General features: G+C 36.3%; 1 protein-coding gene across 1 annotated transcript; it reads left to right on the top strand.

Moving 5' to 3' along the window:
* Window positions 1–15373: 15373 nt before the first annotated feature.
* On the top strand, window positions 15374–22468 carry LOC132603927 (histone deacetylase 8-like). Its single transcript, XM_060317236.1, has 3 exons — window positions 15374–15863; window positions 19135–19715; window positions 21821–22468. The coding sequence occupies exons 1-3, from the start codon at window positions 15614–15616 to the stop codon at window positions 22121–22123; spliced, it is 1134 nt and encodes a 377-aa protein (XP_060173219.1). The 5' UTR covers window positions 15374–15613; the 3' UTR covers window positions 22124–22468.

Here is a 22468-nt window from a genome sequence, read left to right as displayed (position 1 = left end):
TCCTTGCTGTTGAGGATTTAATACCGAAGTTGATGGGTCTCAATGATCTGTCCATTGCTTATAATGTCACGACCAAACTTGAGTCCACACCTTTGTCAATTTCAGTTAAGGTACTGAGTTTTCTATTTAAAGGCAAAAGGCATAAGCTTGAAATGGACTTTGGTCATAAGTTGTTCGATATAAAGCCGGAGAGGGATATTTGGGCAACATTTTGTGGTCCTCTTGCAACTCCTAGTTCGCTTCCACATGCTTTGGATATATACAATTATAATTGGGTTGATACTGGGCAGGTTTTCTGAGCTTGCTTTGATAAGGTAAAGTCAGATGTATGTGACTTATTCACAATGACCACTACACAAAAGGTGTTTGACGATATGTCGGGCAGGTATAAATATGCATATTCTTTTGATCTTAGCTCAACTAGACGGTACGCTAAATCTGAGAATGACAGTTTGATTATGGATAGAATCACATTGATCCCTAAGATTAAATGCTTACAGCTTCCGTGTGATCCCGGTGTATATGTCACGCATGATATTGCCATTTTCCCCTTTGAAATGTGTAAAGATATTAGTAGTGTTATACATATTCATTATCCCTGCATATCTGCTGACCATGCTATCAGGGCTGTTTCGCCTAGTGCATTAGAGAAGTATATTGATGCATATGACTTTCTCCGGTTCCTCAATTTTTGCGACTTCAATTGGTCTTGGAAACCATACACGGCAGTTGCATCCTCACATGGAGACAATAGTTCTACAGTGCTCGGGTTGTTGGAGCAGCTAAATACCATAGGAGAGGTGCCTGTTTATTTGTGGTATAAATCTAATGTCGAGATTGATCTAACAGAGGGTGGTTTGCAAAGTGGAAATTGGTTTGGGCTATTTGTCTTCTCTACTGGCCAAGTGTCACATATTTTTGTGAAAAATCAATGCGTAAGAACAATGGTGTATGGTTTGAATTTCACTTTTGACCCAGGAGATTACTTTGAACAGAGAGTGAACACGACTCCTCAAATTCCTGGGTCAGTGACACCCTTGTTTTTACACATGACCCGTGCACTGATTGTTGAGACCACGCATCGAATTTATAAACTCCTCGTTGGGGGACTGCCTGTAGTTGTCAAAGGAGGGGATGTCCTGTTTGGATCTATAGACACCTGGCTAACAGGGAACCTAGTCGGTGGTGTAGATGCCTCTAATGTGTCAAGGACTATGTTGTTGAATTTTACGCCTTTTGATATGTTAGATTGTGTGGAGCCAATTGCTGTAGGTTTTATTTCTAGTTTGGACAAGTATGCTTCAAGCAAAGAGGACCAGTTCCATCATGTTCTTTTTGAAGAAATTGATGGTGCTAATCAACATGTTGTGTGGCTTCATGACCACTGGAGTGCATCGCCTGAAATGATTGGCCTCAGGAACCAAGCTGTTGCGTTGCATTTAAAAAAAAATGCAACATTTCAATATTTTACACCAGCACAGATGCATCTTCATTGGAAATGTGACATCATTCTTTCTTATTCACTCTTGGAGTGCAGCATATGGAAGCAAATTCAGCTCATATGATATTCAAATTATTATTCTGTCTGTGGAGAAACTTGCACTACGCCTTCTACATGAGCAACTAGACAACTTTTTCGGTCTATGTTTGGCATTAATGGAGTGGAGTGTTGTCTCTTTGCTATGAAGTTGAATAACTTGAATGCTACAACTACAATGTTTCTAGTGAATGCAGCAAACATTGTTGAGGTTGGAAGCTCAACTGGCAGTTTGTTAATAGCTGGTGTAGTTGTCAGAAATGGAACTATCATTATTAAGGGTTGTGACACAATCAATTTACAAAGTTATTTTATCCTTACTGTTGTCTTAAAGAAATTGGGAGCAAAAGTTGCTTGGATATGGAACTATCTCACACTACAAGGACCATCAAGGAGATCTTCTGGTGGGAAACCATTGTTTGCTAATAATTTTGCTGCTGCAATTATTCATATTCACCGGCAACTTCTAAGAGTTCCACCGCCTGTGAGCCACAAAACAAAGAAGCGTTAGATTAGCAGGTAGTGGAATCTTAGACCCAGATCCCAACTGTGTGTTTGTAACAGGTTTGATCCGTCTTTGAAAAAACCCTAAAACTGCTATCTAAGCTCCAAGGAAGAAATCGGTGATGAGTCAAACAAATACTACTACTAGCAGTGGCCATCCCTAACAAGCAAATCTCAAGCTTGGTGAACATGGCCTTCATGGCCGGTGGCCAGTCCACAACGGTGGCTGGCCAGCCCTCACAAAATACAACTGATCCTAATATCAAACCTAATTCTTTACAATATTCAGATCTTTTCAAACCACAAACTTTGAATGACCCAACACACAACCAAATACAATCACTGCCTCAAATTTCCATGAAGCCAATAACTTTTCTACATGGGGTACCATACATCAAATACACTGAATCAGAAGTTGATCAAATGAATGTCATTGAAGAACTCCAGTATGCTGTGGTTGGGAAATTTTCATATGGACAGCCAGATATTGAACAGCTTCGCCGAATAATCCCTGCACAATGTGGAATAAAAGGTGAGTGTAGAATAGGTTTTCTAAGAAATCGACATGTGCTTATCAGATGTACTCTCTTTGAAGACTTTGTGAATTTCATATCAAAACCTGTATATTACATTCAAGATAGAGAGGGATACTCGTACCAATTGAGACCTTTGATCTATGATGCGAAGTTCAAAATTGATGAAGAAAAACATCAAAGACAATGGCATGGATTTCATTTCCAAATTTGTTGCCTACATATTTTGTGAAGGAAACTCTTTTCTCAATTGCATCGGCAGTGGGTATTCCAATACAGTTGGATATGGCTACTATCAATAAGACTAGACCTAGTTGTGCTAGGGTCAAGGTTTTAGTAGATTTAGTAGCAGATTTACCCAAAACAGTGAGGATGGATATTGAAAATGAAAAGACAGGAGCAATACGGACTGTAAATGTTCAGATCCAATATGATTACCTTCCTAAGTATTGCAAGGAATGTAAATTACAGGGACATAATGAATTTGATTGTAGAATTATTCATCCGGAGCTTGCCCAATATGAAGGGAAAGAAGAAGATCAGGTGGATACTAATGGAAAACATTCAGAGGAAAAAAGGGCTAACAATGAAGAACGTGGAAAAAAACCTAAGGAGGATAAAGAGGCTGAATCCATAGAAAAGACACAGTTACAAGCATATGAACAACATAATGGCAAACAAGCTAATGACAAAGGCAAGCAACAACAACAAGCAGGGAAGCAACAAGGTTATAATGGGCACAAAAACAACAGGAAATACAATCATACAGGGTACAATAATCATTACAATTACTCAGCTAGAATTTTACCTAGTGGAAGAGTTCTTGGCAATCCTGGAAATTGGAATGCCATCAAAGATAATAGGAATTTCAGTGCGGATGAGAGAACTGCTTACCAATGCAAACAAAGGGAGCCATCAGCCACTAGTACAAGTAACAAATTCAACACATTAGTGGACTTAGAGGAAGAAAATCACAATAAAAATGAAAGAGGGATCACTGATACTACTGCTAATGCTATCAAAGAGACAGCAAGACCATGGGTAGAAAATGCTTTTGGAAAACAAAGCAATAACAACAAGGGAGCCAAACAGGTCATGAAGGAGAAAGTCCCAGTCAATAGTCATGAGCAGGTCATGAAGGAACAAGTCCCAGTCAATAGTCAGGATGAAGAAAAGATAGAGCAACAAGTACCAGTCAATAATCAGGAGCAAGATAAGAAAGAGGAAAAGAGGTAGAAGATGATCAACCAATAGTGACTACCACACATGATACAGAGAGAACTATTACAGATATTATGGATATTGGTAACAAAGAGGAAATCTACAACAAAGGTAAACATGATTCAGAAGGGCAAGGAGTACCCCTACATATAGAGGTACAAGATAGTGTCAATTCAACTTATGAACAACTAAGGGAAATATCAGTGGGGCAGTACATAAATCAAGAGAAAAAAATACCTGAAAAACCTGAAAACCCACCAAATGCTGAGTTGGAAGCAGGAAAAATAATGGAAGATAGAGATACTGCATTATCTGCAACTGAAAATGAGAGATATGAATGCAGAAAAGAAGTGGGCGATAAAAAAGAAATGGCAATACCAACAGGGGATCAAGGAGGCCTAAACAGTAATGATACAGTAGAAGAGGAACAGGCAAGTTCAAAAAAAAATAGTTCCCAATTGGTAGCTAAAGATCATGAAGTTAACAATACTGCACATCATAAAGAAAACCTCATGGAAATAGACATTGGAGAAGAGGAAGAAGGAGACACTCTTACATCAGCTCTTATGGAGGACAAAAATAGTGGGGACATCTCTCCTAAACATTTATTAAAAGCTAAAAGGGGCCACAAAATAAGAGATAGAAGTGTTCCACCCAAGACATTAGGGAGAGTACAAACAAGGACAGCCTATGCAAAAGGAGTTTCCCAATGAATAGCTCACTTATTTGGAACATAAGGTCTGTAAACACTCAACAGGCCTTTGAGAGGGTGATATTACTACATAGACAGAAACATTTCAATTATGTTGCATTAATGGAGTCTTTCCAACATGTGAGGCATATAAATATGTACAGGTTATGGCTTAATATGGGAACAGGTTGGCATAATGTAAATGGGAAAATCTGGCTGTTTGTAGAACCTGACATACAAGTTGAAATTCAAGAAGACACTGAACAAATGTTATCTTGCAAATTTACGCATCTGGTGAATGGACATGAAATGTTAGTTACATTTGTGTATGCAAGTACTGAAAGATGTGGCAGAATTGCTTTATGGGCAGATTTGTACAATATTTCATCTCATGTCACTATTCCATGGCTTGTGGGGGGAGACTTCAATGTAATTACTGATGCCATTGAGAAGTTTGGAGGATTACCAGTGCAGTTTGCTGAAACTGAGGACTTTAGGCATTGTATTGACACATGTTTATTGGTGGATTTGGGGTTTACTGGAAGCATATTTACATGGTGGAATGGGAGATCAGATGAGGCCTGTATTTTTAAAAGGTTGGACAGATGTTTGGGAAATCAGGCTCTTCAAAATAAATTTTCGAATCTGGGCATTGAGCATCTTATTAAACAAGGGTCTGATCACTCTCCATTGTTGGTGAACATGAAGGCTGATAGTAGAGTTATTAAGAAGTCGTTCAGATTTCTTAACTTCTGGGTTGAACATGAGTCATTTCAAAATGTGGTCAAAGAAAACTGGGAGGAATCTTATGGTTCAGATCCGTTCTTTAACTTTCATAATAAGTTAAAAAAAGTGGGAAGAGCCCTTTCTAAGTGGAGTAGGGATTCATATGGTGATATATTTACACAAATAGCTTCTCTTGAGGAAGTGGTGCAAGTTCATGAGAGGGAATTGGAACAGAATCCTACAGCGCTGAACAGAGAGAGACTGCAGAGGGTACAAGCTGATTTGATTAGATTTTATGCTATTGAAGAGAAATTTTGGAAGCAAAAAGCTGGTATGCAGTGGTTTCAAGATGGGGACAGAAACACAAAATTCTTTCATGCCCATGTTAATGGAAAAAGGAGGAAATTACAGTTGCAAAGAATTCAAGATCAAACAGGTACATGGTTAGAATCTGAAGAGGAGATAGCTCAGGAAGCAATCAGATTCTACTCTGATCAATTTAGAGAAGAGAATAATCCTACTGACTTTTCTATGTTGGATAAGATTCCTAGAATGATTACAGAAGATCAGAATCAAAAGCTTTATGAAATGCCGGAAGAAAAATAAATTAAAAGGGCAGTATTAGGATTAAATGGGGATAGTGCAGGGGGTCCAGATGGATTTACAGGAAAATTCTTCCAAGCTTGTTGGGACACTATATCCAAAGACATGGTGAAAATGGTGAGATATTTTTTTCTGTGGACATGAACTACCTAGGTATATCACTTGTACCAACTTAGTTCTATTACCAAAGAAGAAAGAAATCAACACTTTTTCTGATATGAGGCCAATTAGTTTGAGTAATTTCACAAGTAAAGTGTTCTCAAGAATTCTGCATGACAGGTTGGTACAGTTTCTACCTAATATTATTTCACCTCAACAATCTGGCTTTATTAAAGGTAGAAGCATTGTAGAGAACATTGTACTAGTTCAAGAAATTATACATGATATTAGAATTAGAGGAAAGCCTGCTAATGTGGTCATCAAGTTAGACATGGCTAAGGCTTATGACAGGGTATCATGGTTATTCTTGACCAAAGTGTTAAGGAAAATAGGATTTGGTGAATTCACCATTGATCTAGTGTTCAGAATCATTTCTAACAATTGGTATTCTATTTTGATCAATGGGCAACCACATGGTTTCTTCAGATCTTCAAGGGGGGTAAAACAAGGGGACCCATTATCTCCTACTCTTTTTATACTTGCTGCTGAATGTTTGTCTAGGGCTCTGAATGCATTGTTTAATGAAGCCAGCTACAAGGAGTATGGAATGCCAAAATGGAGTCCATATGTCAATCATTTGGCATATGTTGATGACACTATTATCTTTACTTCTGCTAATGAGGAATCTTTGAGGTTGGTTATGAAGACTCTAACAAACTATGAAAAGGTGAGTGGCCAGAAGATTAACAAACATAAAAGTGCAGTGTATATGCATCACTTGACCTCACATAACATCAAGGAGGTGGTGCATAATGTTACTCAAATTCCAGAAAAAGAATTTCCTTTTACTTATTTGGGAGTGCCAGTGTATTATGGGAGGAGAATGAATATTCATTATAAAGAGCTGATTGAAAAGATTCAAAATAGGCTTAGCTCTTGGACTGGAAAGTTGTTATCTATCGGGGGGAGAACAACACTAATCAAGCATGTCTTACAAAGTATGCCAATCCATTTGTTATCAGCCTGTGACCCTCCTGATGGAGTACTTGCACAGATACACAGGTTATTTGCAAAGTTTTTTTGGAGTAACTCAGTTGGTAATTCAAGCAAGCACTGGGCAACCTGGAAAACTTTATGTCATCCAACAGAGGAAGGGGGTATGGGATTCAGAAGTTTACAAGATATGTCTAAATCCTTGTTTGCAAAACTGTGGTGGAACATGAGGACAAAGCAGTCCCTTTGGAGGACTTTTATGAGCAATAAATATTTGAAGAAGTTTTATGCAGTGATTGCTCCTATTAAGTCAGGTACTTATGTGTGGAAGAAGATGATTAAGCATAGAGATGAGATTGAACATGAAATTTGGTGGAAGGTTCAACAAGGCAATTCCTATTTCTGGTTTGATAATTGGTCAGGTTTGGGAGCTCTTTATTACATTACTCCACTAGATTTTGTATGTGAACCAACCATTATTCTTGTAAAAGAAGCAGCGAATGAAGGGCTTTGGGATGAGGAGATGCTTAGAAGAAATCTTCCTGCAGAACTGGCTGATCACATTGTGCAGAATATTAAACCTCCAGATGAGAATATGCAGGAAGACAAGGCATACTGGAAGTTAGACACTAGAGGCAAGTTTACAGTAAGTTCTGTTTTTCAACTTCTAAGACAAAGAAGAGAATCTAGCATTCTTTATAAGCACATGTGGTTGGAAGGACTACCTATAAAGATTTCTTTTTTTATGTGGAAGTTTTGGAAATTTAAATTGCCTCTGGATGATAAATTGAAGAAATGGGGTCATCAATTCCCTTCTAGATGTTACTGTTGCCAACACCCTGAAGTGGAAGATTTTTCTCATGTGTTCTTAAAATCACCAACTGCTCAGGCTATCTGGAAGCATTTTTGTAATCCAGTTGGGATAAATATTGATAATCTACAGGTTACTCAAATAATTAATAGTTGGTGGGATATGCCTGGAAAGCCTCATGTCAAATGTATTTATCAAGCCGTCCCTGCTATTATTATTTGGGAACTTTGGAAAAGAAGAAATACCATGAGACATGATGGGAAAGTATCAATCACTAAACTCATCTATCAAGTGATGCATACTTTGATTCAGTTTATGAAAGTGAGAAGAAGGAACTTCAAATATGCACCTTATAGATGGAGTGTTGTTGTGGAAGCTCTACAGAGATACTCTTCAAAGGTTAAAGTTATTCAAGTTCAGTGGAAATTACCAGAAATGGGTTGGATTAAGGTTAACACTGATGGAGCTTCAAGAGGAAATCCTGGGAGAAGTGCATGGGCCTTTTGTGTAAGGAATGAGATGGGTAATGTGGTGCAAGCTCAGGCTAAAGAAATGAATGATCCTATGAGTACTAATACAGAGGTAGAAGCGCTGGCTATTCTGCAAGCTCTTAGATATTTGAAGAACAATCAATTGGATAAAATCAGGATTGAAACTGATTCTTTATTGCTAAGAAACATCATTCAAATGACTTGGGAGGTACCTTGGCAAATTGTTACCATGGTAGAAGAAATTTGGAAGCTTATGGAGGGTAAAACTGTGGTGATTGAGCATATATATAGAGAGGGCAATAAATTAGCAGATCATTTAGCTAATTTAGCTCTGGATAATGGAGATGTACTTTTCAATTCTTTTCAAGAGATGGACTGCCAAGACAAAAGAATAGTGAACAGTGACAAGTTGCAATTGCCTTACCTAAGGATCAGGAAATGTTAAAGCGGACAGTCTTAGATGAAGTTTGGAGCAGAGGAATCTATTACATTCAAATCCTATGGGAGGAGAATGGAAAGGTGGTTTATACTAATTGTTTGTTAATGTTTACAGGTAATTCAATGTTAATAGAGGCATCTGCAGCTCAGCAAGTAATGAAAACAATCCCATGGAAGGTACGCAGCAGAGAACAATTAAGTGGAGGAAACTGATTATCTCAATGGATCAGAACAACACTAACATAGCCAAGGATAAGCAACAACAACAGTGCAAAAAAGTCACAAGAAGCAACAGAACCAGGAAAGAAAATCAAGAAGCAGCAGAACCAGGTCCTAGCACAAAAAAGCATCTAAAAAGGAAACACAAATGGAGAAAAATGATTATCCCAATGGATCACAACACAAATCAGTATAATAACAGCAAAACCAAGGAGAAACAATACCAACAGTGTGAAGAAAGGCACGGATACTACACAAGAAGCAGCAAAACCATGAAAAGAAATCAAGAAGGTTGCACAAGGAAAACCACGCAGCATCGACCATAAAAGCATGGGAATATAATACATCGGAAGGTCAATGAACAAGGCGTGGTATTAGTGTCGAATGATGCTCATTCCCTTGCTCAAACACCTATTGATTGTAGTATAATCTCAAGCCAGGAAAAGAAACTTCACAAACGGAGATGGAAAATAAAACCACTTACATTAGAGATCTCCAGAGGAGGACATTTCAAGAGGAAAGCTTTCAGCTTAAAAGTACAAGAATCCATACATCGAACATTTGTTGACACAGAAATGAACCTGAACCGGTGAAGATATTTAAGATGGAGCTCAAATGCCATCTTTGGAATTGAAACCGGTGCAATAGTCGTAAGAAGGAGAACAAATTACATTTGGTTCTTGGCCAACATTTACCCAAGAAGTGAAGATGAAGATTGTGAGAGAGAAGAGTGATAAATATTTTTGCTCAGGTGAAGCATGGGGTTGGCATAGAGGACATAGTGAACCACATTTTACAAGCTTGGGAATTGCAACCGGCAATAAAAAGCGTGAAATGTTCAGCATTACTTGAACTTTGTGGAACTTTTGGCTTCTCCAATGCTACCTGCCATTCACTTTCCATGTGTCCCAGACACATATAAAGAGACAAAGGAGAAACTGAAGTATATAGCTAGCTCAATTTGTTTTTACTTTTTAGTTTGTCTCTTTTGCTTTGTTTCAGACTATCTCTGTTTTGGTGCTTTATTAAATTAATAAAATAAGCCATAGGTGATAAAAAGCCTAGTGGCCTTTATTAAAAAAAAATATATATATATTCACCGGCAAAGTCTGAAACTCGTAGTTCACGGTGGCATTCAAGCTCTTGGTTATGGAAATTATATAAGAGGCAGCTTAGAGGGCATTTCAGTACATATGGGAGATGTCATTAATAAAGACTGTAGTTTGGATTTGAATAAAGTTCAGATTGACATGATTAGTTTTTCTAGTAGCTCACATTGGATTACTTTGATCAAACAACTCATTCTATTGGAATATTGTCATTGGCATTTCGCTGGTATCATGGAAGCCATGGGAAACTTCTTCCATTTACCTTATTTGCATCTTGATTCAGTTGAAAGCGAGGTAAAGATCCAAAATAATTATCGTGAGATGGACAAAAGAATGATTCAGGAACTGAGAACACATTCAGGAACTGAGAACACAAGTAACTCTGCTTGCAAGTCCAATATCATACTATTGTCACAAGATTGAGACGTGGGAAAGAAAATTAGAATTGACTAGAGAAAAACTTGTGACGTTGCAGGAAGAAATTGCCAGGTTAAAGCTTGATTGCTCAGATGTGATCATTGAGAATGCTAGCTATTTGGATGACAAGCTTGACAGTGCTTCAGTTGAGCAACTGAATTACGTATTTGGCATTGGCAGAATTGTGGATGTTCAATTCTACCTGTCATTCAGGCAACAATCAACTGATATCAAATCGAATGTCTCACCAATGACCTTGAGGACAAGGTCAATTTTAAGCGGGAAGGATTGTTATGATCGGGATTAGTTGGATTACGTGGGGGGCACGTGCTTGGATTTGGATAATTACTCTCTTATAAATAGAAAGTGAACTTGGTGGAACGGTATTGAATTTTAGCCCAAATCTGGTACTCTTCTTCTCTCTCTCTTGAACCCTTCTTCCTCCTCTTTTCTTCTCTATTCTTTCTCTTTCTTCTTCTACATCAGCTTCCTGAACATCCGAAGCTCACGTCTATGGAGATTGTTACCTTTTATTTTTCATTTTAGTTACTCTTTCAGTTGTAATCGAAGTTATCTTTCTGTTTCTGATAATAGAAAATTGTCCCAAAAGATCGTGTCAGTTATTTTTGTTACCGTTTTATTGAAATTGACCAGAGATCATTACAGGGTTCAAGGTCTTCTAATCTTGTCCATGGTTGTTTTCCAGGGAATTTCTTTAGTTATATGCCATAAAAGTGATTTTTCTGATGTTGCATTTCGGTTATACATATTTTTTTGGCCTAGAAGAAATAGTTAACAAATGGAAGTTAATTAAGGAATTGAGAATTAATGGTTGTGGCCATTTTAATTTCGGATACAGAAATTGTTTCTTGAGTCATTGTGTTAAAGATTAGATGATAGTTTCTTGTTTTTATTGAACTGACAAAGAAAGATACAAATGAGTTGAAAAGGCAAGTTAGGGAATCCTTTGCCATGGTGATGTGCATATGCAGGGAGATGGATTGGAGAAGAAACGAGCATTTATAATAATAAGAATTTAATATTAATATTAAAAAGAATAAAAGAGCAAGATAGGGTCTGAATGATTTTCAGACTTGATTTTAGATCTGACCGAATCAGATGTATTTAGATGTATTAAGTGGTTAAATCTTAATAAAAATAAATGCACTTAATGGGCTGAGATCTGAACCTGACCTCTATATTAAGTGCAAACAAATGAGGCCAAACTTACATCGCTATTCTTGTAAAAAAGAAAGTTTTATTACATAATCGTTTTTATTTAGGGATTATTTTATAGAATTTCTTCTAAGTTGGGCATACTAAGACGTGTATGTTTGGATTATATTTGATTGAAGTTGAGGAAAATAGTATTTAAAGTTGAAGTAAAAAATGAGTAGTATTTGGTTTAGTCGGGTCTGGCACGAATTGCAAACGAAATAAAGGCTTGTGAATGAAACCATCATTTCTCTTGAAAAAAAAAAGTCCTCAAGTTTTTTCTTTTTAAAGAAGTTGAAGTTATTATTTCAAACACTGGAACATGTAGACGTTTGGACAGTATTTGGTTAGGTTTGAAAAAAAATTAATTAAAATTTACAAAATATTTGAAAGTTGAAATTGTATTTGAACATGAATCTCTATCTATATTCTATATATTATTAAAAAGAGGATAGTTTTAGGACAAAAATTAGTTAATTAGTTAATAATTAGTTATTGGTTATTGTTTTTAAATTTTAATTTAAAGATAATTACAATTTTAAAAACATAGAAACCACATTTCAACATCTTAACACGTTTGGAGCAGTTAATTGCAATATTGCAACAAAACTGGAAACTTAGAAACCACCAACTAATGTGGAAAAGAAAAGGGAGAAAAAAAAAACACCAACTAATCACCCCACTTCCCCCATTTCCTGCTCACCATCACACCCCATCAAATGTAGCACGTTTGGAGCAGTTGCCTATATAAATTTTAAAAATAATTAAATATCTGTATTTTTTAAGATCTAAATTTAAAAATGTGAATTTAAATCTGAAAAATGAAATCCCCAAGATATAGCCAAGCAACTTCCACGTTTTGCTTCTAACTTATAGCAATAATATTTATCCACAAATATGAGCTATGGAGAATAATCTGTTACTACCTTAGTTTATTCATATTTAAAAAAAAAGTATTTAAAAAATCACCAATTAAAATAATGCAATTTGTGATAACTGCATGCACTTACCCAAGGAATAGCTTTCCTTAAACAACGTGCAGCCTCCCACTTCCTTCAAAAACTGATCTTAAAGTCTTTAGTAACCGACAATATATTCATCCTCCATACTCAAATACAATCCTTACTAATCTTGCATTGCCGAACTTGAAGTATAATAATGATTGGCTTCTATGACTATTACATGCCATTATATTGTTGTTTCATTTCATAATTCAATTTTAAAAATAAAGAATGCTGAATTGTGCAACACAACGTATGCTGAATTTTTATTTGGTACATGAGCAAAATGTGATTACGGAATAGAATATTTCAGCGTCAGTTTGTTTCCGGAGAATTCATATTTTTTTTTCCAGTGAGAAGCATCGTTGATTGATGTCATGATCCTTGGTGATTTCTCCTTCAGCATATGTAATTTTAAGAGATCATGCTTTTGGATGGACTATACACAAGTCTAAATTAAGCATTTTGTTAAATCTGTAATTTTTATGCTACTTCCTCTACTATTTTTCTTAGGGAAGTTTCTATGCACCATATAGCTACCCATATATCTGTAGCATATTAACAGATCTGTAAACCATGGATGGTGATGTTCAACGAAAAGAGAGATATTTTGAACTTTCACAAAAAAAATCGAATTCTCTTAATAAATTTGTCACTTCACCAAAATCGAGATAGTTTCTACACTGTTATGTTACCGTGAAATCAAATAGTCTTGAAGCTAAGTCAAGTGGTAAGCAAAAACAAAGAAACCTACATTTCAATAGTTTCTACACTGTTATGTTACCGTGAAATCAAATAGTCTTGAAGCTAAGTCAAGTGGTAAGAAAAAACAAAGAAACCTACATTTCAATATTTGGTCAATATTAACAACGATGCAATATTGTGTCTTGATTGATTTTATGTTGTCCAAGTAACGTAGAAGTCTCCGTTATTGGATCATCTCCTTGGTAGTGATTAGTGAGATACATTTGGTTAGGTACGATTTCAGATACTATCTAGGTTACTTGGTAGGACATTTTATATTGGATTTCACTACTTTACTACATTGCGAAGATTATCTTCATTAATGTTATGTTCCAAAGTCTTGAATCTAAGCACGTAATTGCATTTTATCTTCCAAATTACATTCTTTTTCTCTTATTTTTCATTTCAAGGTATTTGATCATTCATGTTTATGTTCATGGTGCAGGTTCCCAGTGTTGAAATAGACATTTAAAGCACCAAGAAAGTAACAAACTCCTACTAACATAATTGCTAAAATCTGATAGAATTACGAGGAAATGATGATCTCAAACTACGCGAAAGTGTCTGTCTTTCAACACAAATTGTACAGAATTATGGGTTGATGGTATACATACATTCAACTTAATTTTGACATTTTGTTTCTTTCTTAAGTTTGCTGCTTTAATGAAAGCTTCTAAAATATATCACTATGTTTGAGTTTATTTTTGAAGTCTTTTATTTTGGAAACACAACTCTAAGGAGCTGTCTATGTGTGACTTAACGGTCACATATTTGAACTGTGGAAGCAAGCACTAATGTTTGCATTAGGATAGACTGATTGTCTACATCATATGACTGCCCTTTTTTTGCCCTTTACAACTCTGATGGATGTTTTTACTTAGCTAAATATTGTGAGGTCTATATTAATGTGGAACAGTTGCTTCCTTAACAACCAAGATGTGTTGTTTGTGACTAAAAGTTGGCCTTTGAAAAGGTTAAGCCCGCTTAGTTTTGTTTTTACCCAGAAAGGTTGTTTGGTTGATTAATATTAAGAAAATTTTTGGTTGATTAATATTATTAATTTTTTTGGTTGATTAATATTTAGATATTTTTTTGGTTGGCTTATATATATGGGCTATGCTGATCAAAGTTTTAGTGATTTTGTTGAATCCGCTGATTGGAAAATTGTTTCACTCGGCTAGCATCAAATATTGAAGATCTTATTTGAACAGTGAAATTGTTCGGTTGATTAATATAATGAAAATTTTTGGTTAATTTATTAAGAAATTTTTTGGTTGTCTAATTAAAAAATTGTTTCATTGGGCTAGCATCAACTATTAAAGATCTCATTTGAACAATTTTTAAATTTGTGATGTTTAAGACCTTTGTTAAGCACACCTATATATGTGTTTGCTAGTAACATGTTCCCTGTATGCTCCATTTTTTATTTATTTTTTTCATAAAATTATTCAGAATTCAGGATTTTGGGGAGCTGATTGGTTGGTGTTTCTTTTTATGTGTTTAGAAACAGTTTTAAGCTTTGATATATTATGTATTGTTATGTAGTGCCTTGCTTTCTGTGAGGAACACTTATATTCTTTTGATGCTAAAACAATTTATTTGACAACGAGCTTCTCTGTTTATCTTATGGATTAATTTAATAACATAATTAGAATACAATATGAGATTATTTGGACAATAGGTAAAAAATCAAATGGAAAAAAATTCAATTAAAATATCATAAGCTTTTTTCTGTACCTATTAAGAGGAGAGTATCTGATAAATCCAAATTAGGAGGATTAGGAATTAGATTTGCAAGCATTTAGATAGTCCAACTAAAATTATTTTTGTGAAACATATTAGGTCATAACAGAAAAGACTAACAGTAAAGGACTAAAACAAAGAGCCTAATAATTTAGATTTGTAAAGGAATAAAATCAACATTAACATTAAATAAAGTGGTGTTTGACATTTAAATAAAGCATAAAAGAATTTTTAAAATCTCATCAGATTTTATGGCGAGATAGATCTATGGGCAAACGCCGGCGAAGCTATCAATCCATTTATAAATGTCAAGCAAGTTTTATAGGAGTAACATTTTATTATTATTATTTACAAATATTATACTTCAGTATCAGCAAATCATAAAAATTTTACCACACAAGGATAGTTCCCTTGTGAATATACACACATTAAAATAACCTAGGGAAAATAGACCGGCCAACAAACCTCGGAGTAAAAAGAAGTGTAAAGCCGGTCCAGCTTGTTATTCAAATTTCTCTATGGCTTCATCAAACAACCTTATTCATGTATTCTGGCACGAGGGCATGTTGAAACATGACACAGGAAAAGGTGTTTTTGATACAGGAATGGACCCTGGTTTTCTTGATGTTCTTGAAAAACACCCTGAAAATGGAGACAGGGTAAAGAACATGTTGTCCATTCTCAAAAGGGGTCCTATTTCTCCTTTCATTTCTTGGCACCAAGGCCAACCTGCTCTTATCTCTCAATTGTTATCTTTCCATACCCAAGGTACCCAACTTCAACTTCCTTTCAAGATTCTTTTTTTATTTAATTCTTTTCTTTTTTTGGGTTGATTTTGGTTTCTACTGTTTTAATTGAGCATATTGTTTGATTGTTACTCCACTGTCCCAAATTTGATTGTCTTGTTTTCCTTTTTCTTTCAAGAGTTGACTGATTTAAGAGTGAAATCATAAGTTTTTGATTTTAAGGTAGCATCAACGATTTATTCAAAACTAAACCATAACTGTTACTCCCTCAAGTTCATAATAAGTGTCCACTTAGCCTTTTTATTTTGGTTCAAAATAAGTGTCTTCTTACCTAATCAAGAAGGAATTAATTATTTTCTTCCAATTTACCCCAACTTAGATAAGTGAGTTTTTATGTAATCAAGAAACTTTATTAATTAGGTACTTGGTATTTATTTAAGGGTAGTTTAGTTTCTAGGAGTTAGTATTTTCTCAAGGGTTGTGCTAAAGACTAAGTAGACACTTATTTCCTAGTGAGGACTAAAAGTTTGGAAATTTTTATTTCTTAAGGTTAAAATCAACATCTATGAAGGCCCAAGGTAATTTGTTTGCACCTATTGGGAAGTGAAAGCCACAATCTTTTTGGTAAAGCTTAAACTTTTAGGCATTTCTACTTAAAGGATTCCGGGTTGTGAAGAAAAATGCCCTTCAGGAAATTGAGTTTATATGGAAATTGCTATTAGTTGATGGCAAGTGTAACCCTGTTGATGTGTGAAACTTAAGCATGTAAATGCAAATTATACTGGGACTGAGGATGTGAATTCCGTTCTAATTGGGAAAACTGACTTTGCTTCTCATTCGAAGTGGGGAATTGAGAAAGTGTGATAATTCTTGAAGTCAAAAGATTGAACAAAGATCATTAAGGTAAGTCATCAAGGGAATTACCAGGATAAAAAAGAAGCTTGTATTGTATAATTCCATGCCCAAATTGTCTTCTTGTGCTTAATACGACAAGTTTGAAAATATAATTAAATATCACACGGAAGACATATGGGTTTATTCTGAGCTGCCAAAGCATGGACAGCACAATCGATATGGTTAAACTGAATGAAATTATGGAGAAGGAAGAAAAGATAGAACTCGCACATCATAACCAGCATATTAGTTGATTACAACAACAACAACAACAACAAGCCCAGTATAATCCCACTGTGTGGGGTCTGGGGAGGGTAGAGTGTACGCAGACCTAACCCCCACCTTGAAAGGTAGGGCGGCTGTTTCCGAAAGACCCTCGGCTCAAGAGAGGAGAAAAAGAGAGGAAAAGACAAAAGGTTAGATATGGTCAAGCGTATCGAAAACAATATGAAAGCAAGAAATAACAAAACAAGAACGTCATGATAAAAGGAGTATCAACTGCTATAGATATGAAAATGAAACAATGAAAGTAAATAAGTCATTCGAAACCAACAAATACTCGCAGAAATCAAGATACAAGAAACTATAGAACAACATAATTACTCTTAAGGGAGGATAAACGCGACTACCTACTATCCTTCTACCCTAATATGAGTCCTCCATACCCTCCTATCTAAGGTCATGTCCTCCGTAAGCAGGGAATGCGCCATGTCCTGTCTAATCACTTTCCCCCAATAGTTCTTCGGCCTACCTCTACCTCTTCTGAAACCGTCGCTGGCCAACCTCTCGCACCTCCGCACTGGGGCATTTTCATCTCTCCGCATCACATGCCCAAACCATCTCAGCCTCGCTTCCCGCATCTTGTCTTCCACTGAGGCTATTCCAACCTTGTCTCGGATGACTTCATTCCTAATCCTATCACTCCTAGTGTGCCCACACATCCACCGCAGCATTCTCATTTCCGCCACTTTCATCTTCTGAACATGCGATTTCTTGACTGGCCAACACTCCGCCCCATACAACATAGCTGGTGTAACCACCACTTTGTAGAACTTTCCTTTAAGTTTCGGTGGCACCTTCTTGTCACACAACACTCCGGAGGCAAGCCTCCATTTCATCCATCCCGCACCAATACGATGTGTGACGTCATCATCAATCTCCCCACTTCCTTGTATAATAGACCCAAGATACTTGAAACTATCTTTCTTCTGTATGACCTGGGTGCCAAGCTTCACTTCCACGACAGCCTCATGTACTATATCACTGAACTTGCACTCCAAGTACTCTGTCTTGGTCCTACTCAACTTGAACCCTTTGGACTCCAGAGTTTGTCTCCAAACCTCTAACTTAGCGTTAACTCCACTGCGAGACTCGTCAATCAGGACTATGTCATCCGCAAATAACATACACCATGGCACCTCACCTTGAATCTGCCGCGTCAATCCATCGATCACCAAGGAGAATAAAAATGGGCTAAGAGCTGATCCCTGATGCAGTCCCATCATCACTGGGAAGTACTCTGAGTCTCCTCCCAAAGTCCTTACCCTGGTTTTGGCCCTATCATACATGTCCTTAATCGCCCTACTGTACGCCACAGGTACACCTTTAGCCTCCAAGCATCTCCATAGCACCTCTCTCGGCACTTTGTCGTATGCCTTTTCTAGGTCGATGAATACCATGTGCAAGTCCCTCTTCCTCTCCCTATATTGTTCCACCAGTCTCCACAGCATATTAGTTGATTGTTTCGAAGAAAAAATAGGAAAAAAGCTGTTGATTGTTTTGAAGGAATTGGTAGAAGGAAAGGGTTGATTGATTTGAAACAACAAGACGAAAATGAGAGTTGATTGTTTTGAAGGAATTGGACGAGAAAAAGGGGTTGATGGATTTGGAGGAATAGAAAGGAAGTAAAATAGTGCAAAAAGGTAATGCATGTTGAGGTTAAATAATTTAATATTAAACCCTCAGGGGTTGGCCTGGTGGCAATTGACTTGAGCCTTGGGGTGCTCCCTTTCAAGGTCTCAAGTTCGAAACCCGCTGGGTGCAAACAATTTCTGAGGGCCATCGGACTGGGGAAACCCTGAATTACCCGTGGTGCACTTGCGGGAAACTCCTTGCCGAGGGCCTGTGCACCCCCGGGATTAGTCGGGGCTCAAAGAGACTCGGACACCCGGCGCTAATCAAAAAAAAAAAAAAAAAAAATTTAATATTTACTTGTTGTTTCTTTCCATCCTACCCAATCAATCACAAGTAGTGATGGAACACACAGTAGCAGTATTCAATTTACGCTTGAATAAATAGAGACCTTGAGAAGATTTACAATTCATTATTCTGTCATGACCTGAAATCTATTCTCTTTTCAAAATTTAAACCTCTTAGATTTTTCATTTTTAATTTGTCAGAATATGTAAATGAACTAATTGAAGCTGATAGAAATGGCGGGAAAGAATTATGTGGAGGGACATTCTTAAATCCTGGGTCATGGGATGCTGCACTTCTTGCTGCTGGTAGTACATTATCAGCTATGAAACATATAATTGATGGACATGGGAAAATTGCTTATTCATTGGTCAGGCCACCTGGTCATCACGCACAACCTACTCAAGCTGATGGTTATTGCTTCCTTAACAATGCTGGCCTAGCTGTACAACTGGCTTTAGATGGTGGCTGTAGGAAGGTTGCTGTCCTTGACATCGATGTTCATTATGGTAATGGAACTGCAGAAGGGTTTTATCATTCTGATAAGGTTCTTACTATCTCCCTGCATATGAATCATGGTTCTTGGGGGCCTTCTCATCCACAGTGTGGAACTATAGATGAGCTTGGCGAAGGTGAAGGTTTTGGGTATAACCTGAATATACCTTTGCCAAATGGAACTGGGGACAAAGGGTATGGTTATGCCATGCGACACTTAGTTGTTCCTGCAATCGAGAAATTTGAGCCTGATATGATGGTTTTCGTTGTTGGGCAGGACTCAAGTGCTGTAAGTGCATTATCTTATTGCAGTTCAGAGTTTTGTGTATTGTGATGGATGTTGAAAGGTATTTCTGAAATGAAGTTCATTAATCAATACAATATAATCTTAAAAATGTGATTAAGGCATATTCATACATGAAAGATAGTTGTAGATTGGTGATTGGTGTTAACACACACATATACTTCTGATAATCATAATGCTTTATTGAAATGAAAGATAGTTGTAGATTTGTCATTTGTGTTAAAACTCATGCTTCTGATAATATTTAAGCTATAACATTTGCAGATTAAATTCCATAGATCAAATTTTGTTTATTTGCCGATTAGTCAATCAAATTTCATTTGTTACTGGCATAGAAGCTTGTTTTGGCAGAATTTCAAGATTTGAGGCTGCATGCAACAAAGAATGATTTTAAAACCTAAAATGTAAGCATATATTGCCCAGAAAATAAACTTAGCAGAGTGATACACTTCTTTTTGGTCCTTGTTACAAATGATATTCACCTACTGAAAGCACTTTCGCCATGGGTTATCCTTATGTTTCTGTCATGTTCTATATTACATGGTTTAGATCTGAAGTCGTTTGATTGATATTTCTCCTAAAAGTGCTCATCCATACTTCCTCAGGAATAGGGGACTGGGGTAGCAGGTGGTTAAAGGTTCCTTAACCTTAATTACACAATCACTCTACTTAGATGCCTAGATCTGCAAATTTGCTGTGTCACCACTCATTTTGAAAAAGTCAAATTTTGTTTCAATCCGACTATTCTTCTTCTTATAAATCTTTAAGGCTGTCATGTCAAATTCTGGTTTATCAGTGGCAAAACTCCTTAATCAAGATCAAATGTCTTTTTGCGTTGCTATTAGAATGTCACTCTTTCTTTTTGGGAACTATAGTTTACTAAATAATTAATGCTAACTTCCCTCACATGGTGGCCTTTGTTTCTTAAGGTTATGATTTTTTCTCTTTTTTTTTTTTTTTTCCCTTTCCCTCTTTTAAGTTTTTGACTTGGGCTTTCTTTTGTCTAATTTTACTGTAAATTTGGGCAAGAACTTGTGTTATGGTACTTCCAAATTAATCTGTTGCTTCTTCTTGCCTTCGAATGCATATTCAAAAATATTTAGAATCCAATGTTTACTCAGAAATAACCATGAAATAGGTATGCAGATTATGATTTATGTTCATAATGTGGAAATAGTCTGGCTTTTTTAGCCACACTGAGGTGGAGCATACAGACTACAGCTATGGAGAAACCCATCAATTGTGCATAAACATTTTAGCTATGTTTTTTAGCAAGGTGAATAGTCAACTAGTTCATTTTAATGGTTTAAGATAACTAGTCTTTCGTAGGTTTTGTTGTGGTTTGAATCTGTTAGGTGGCTGGAGGACATTCTATAAGGATGTGTCATTAAATTTTCTTTCGTTCCAGTCTCATAACTACAAGGACCTTGCCTCTAAAGCTTCAGTATTCTTCTGACCTCTCTTAGCCATGTGTACTATTAATGACATTGACAAGCAACTTCATCTTACAAGTACCATCGAAAGATGAAGGAAAATATGGAAAAAGAACATATATTTTGAAATAGAAAAGGATAGTTTTGCATTTTTTCCAGAGGGTTACGTAGATTTCCATTTGCTTTCAGTTTTTGTTTTCACATTATCGAAGTACTTCGACATCAACTTAGAAGCACTGTCACTAAGTATATAAGTTAAGAATAGGAAGATAACTATCTTTCAACACTGGGAGATAGGAGGGACGGTCTCTGCATTTTATGACAAACTGGAGGGAAGCTGAGCATATTTATGCTTCTTTTTTTTTTTTTTTGGTAACATATTTATGCTTTTCTTGATATGAAGAAATCTTGATGTGTTACAGTTTTCCCCTATAGATCTTCAAGAAGGTAAATTACTACAGACAACATGTCAAACTGAAGATTGGAATGTCAGCTCCTAAAGTTTTATCCATTTATGTTTATCCTCTTTAGAGATGCAAATAGTCAATTCTAGTTATGTCATGGTAATTAATCTGAGTGAGTGGTGGATAATTTAGTTCATTGAGTTATCATATTATGCTAACTGAAGAAACTTCTTCAACTCGGGTTGCATTTCAGTTTGATCCAAATGGAAGACAATGCTTGACGATGGAGGGTTACAGAGAGATTGGGCGGACAATTCGTGCCCTGGCAGACAAGTATAGCAATGGGCGGGTCTTGATCGTCCAAGAAGGTGGATACCATGTTACATATTCAGCCTATTGTCTGCATGCGACTCTTGAAGGCGTGCTCAATGTTTCAGAGCCTCTATTATCTGATCCTATTGCTTATTATCCTGAAGATGAATCATTTCCAACCAAGGTAATTGAAGCTATCAAAAAGTATCAGAAGGAGGTTGTACCATTTCTTAAAGATGCTTAGTTGGGATCGCCTTCGTTTTTTCGCTTATGAGCTCAAGCACTTTATGTGTCCCAACAACTTCCTGCTTACTCTTTGATCAGTGATTGTATTTCTGTATTTGTACCTGATTCTCAACACATTCTTGTTCTCAAGGATGTTAAGGTGGAAAAGAAGCCCTTAGATCAACGGGGAGTTGATGCAAGAATTCATCTACCAGCAAAATAGCTAATTTAAATCAACTATGTGGGAGTCCTTAGTTATTTTCTCCTTTAAAAGGTTATCCATATTTTATTGGTTCTATTTCAACATCACTCTCATTTTGTAATTTGATAATCTTTTCAATCTTCAAGCCTCTGGTTTTTGTAA

The sequence above is a fragment of the Lycium barbarum genome, chromosome 1 (assembly GCF_019175385.1).
Source record: "Lycium barbarum isolate Lr01 chromosome 1, ASM1917538v2, whole genome shotgun sequence".
Lineage (NCBI taxonomy): Eukaryota > Viridiplantae > Streptophyta > Magnoliopsida > Solanales > Solanaceae > Lycium > Lycium barbarum.
The sequence above is the reverse complement of the archived record's forward strand: the minus strand, read 5'-3'. Positions and strand labels throughout refer to the sequence as shown.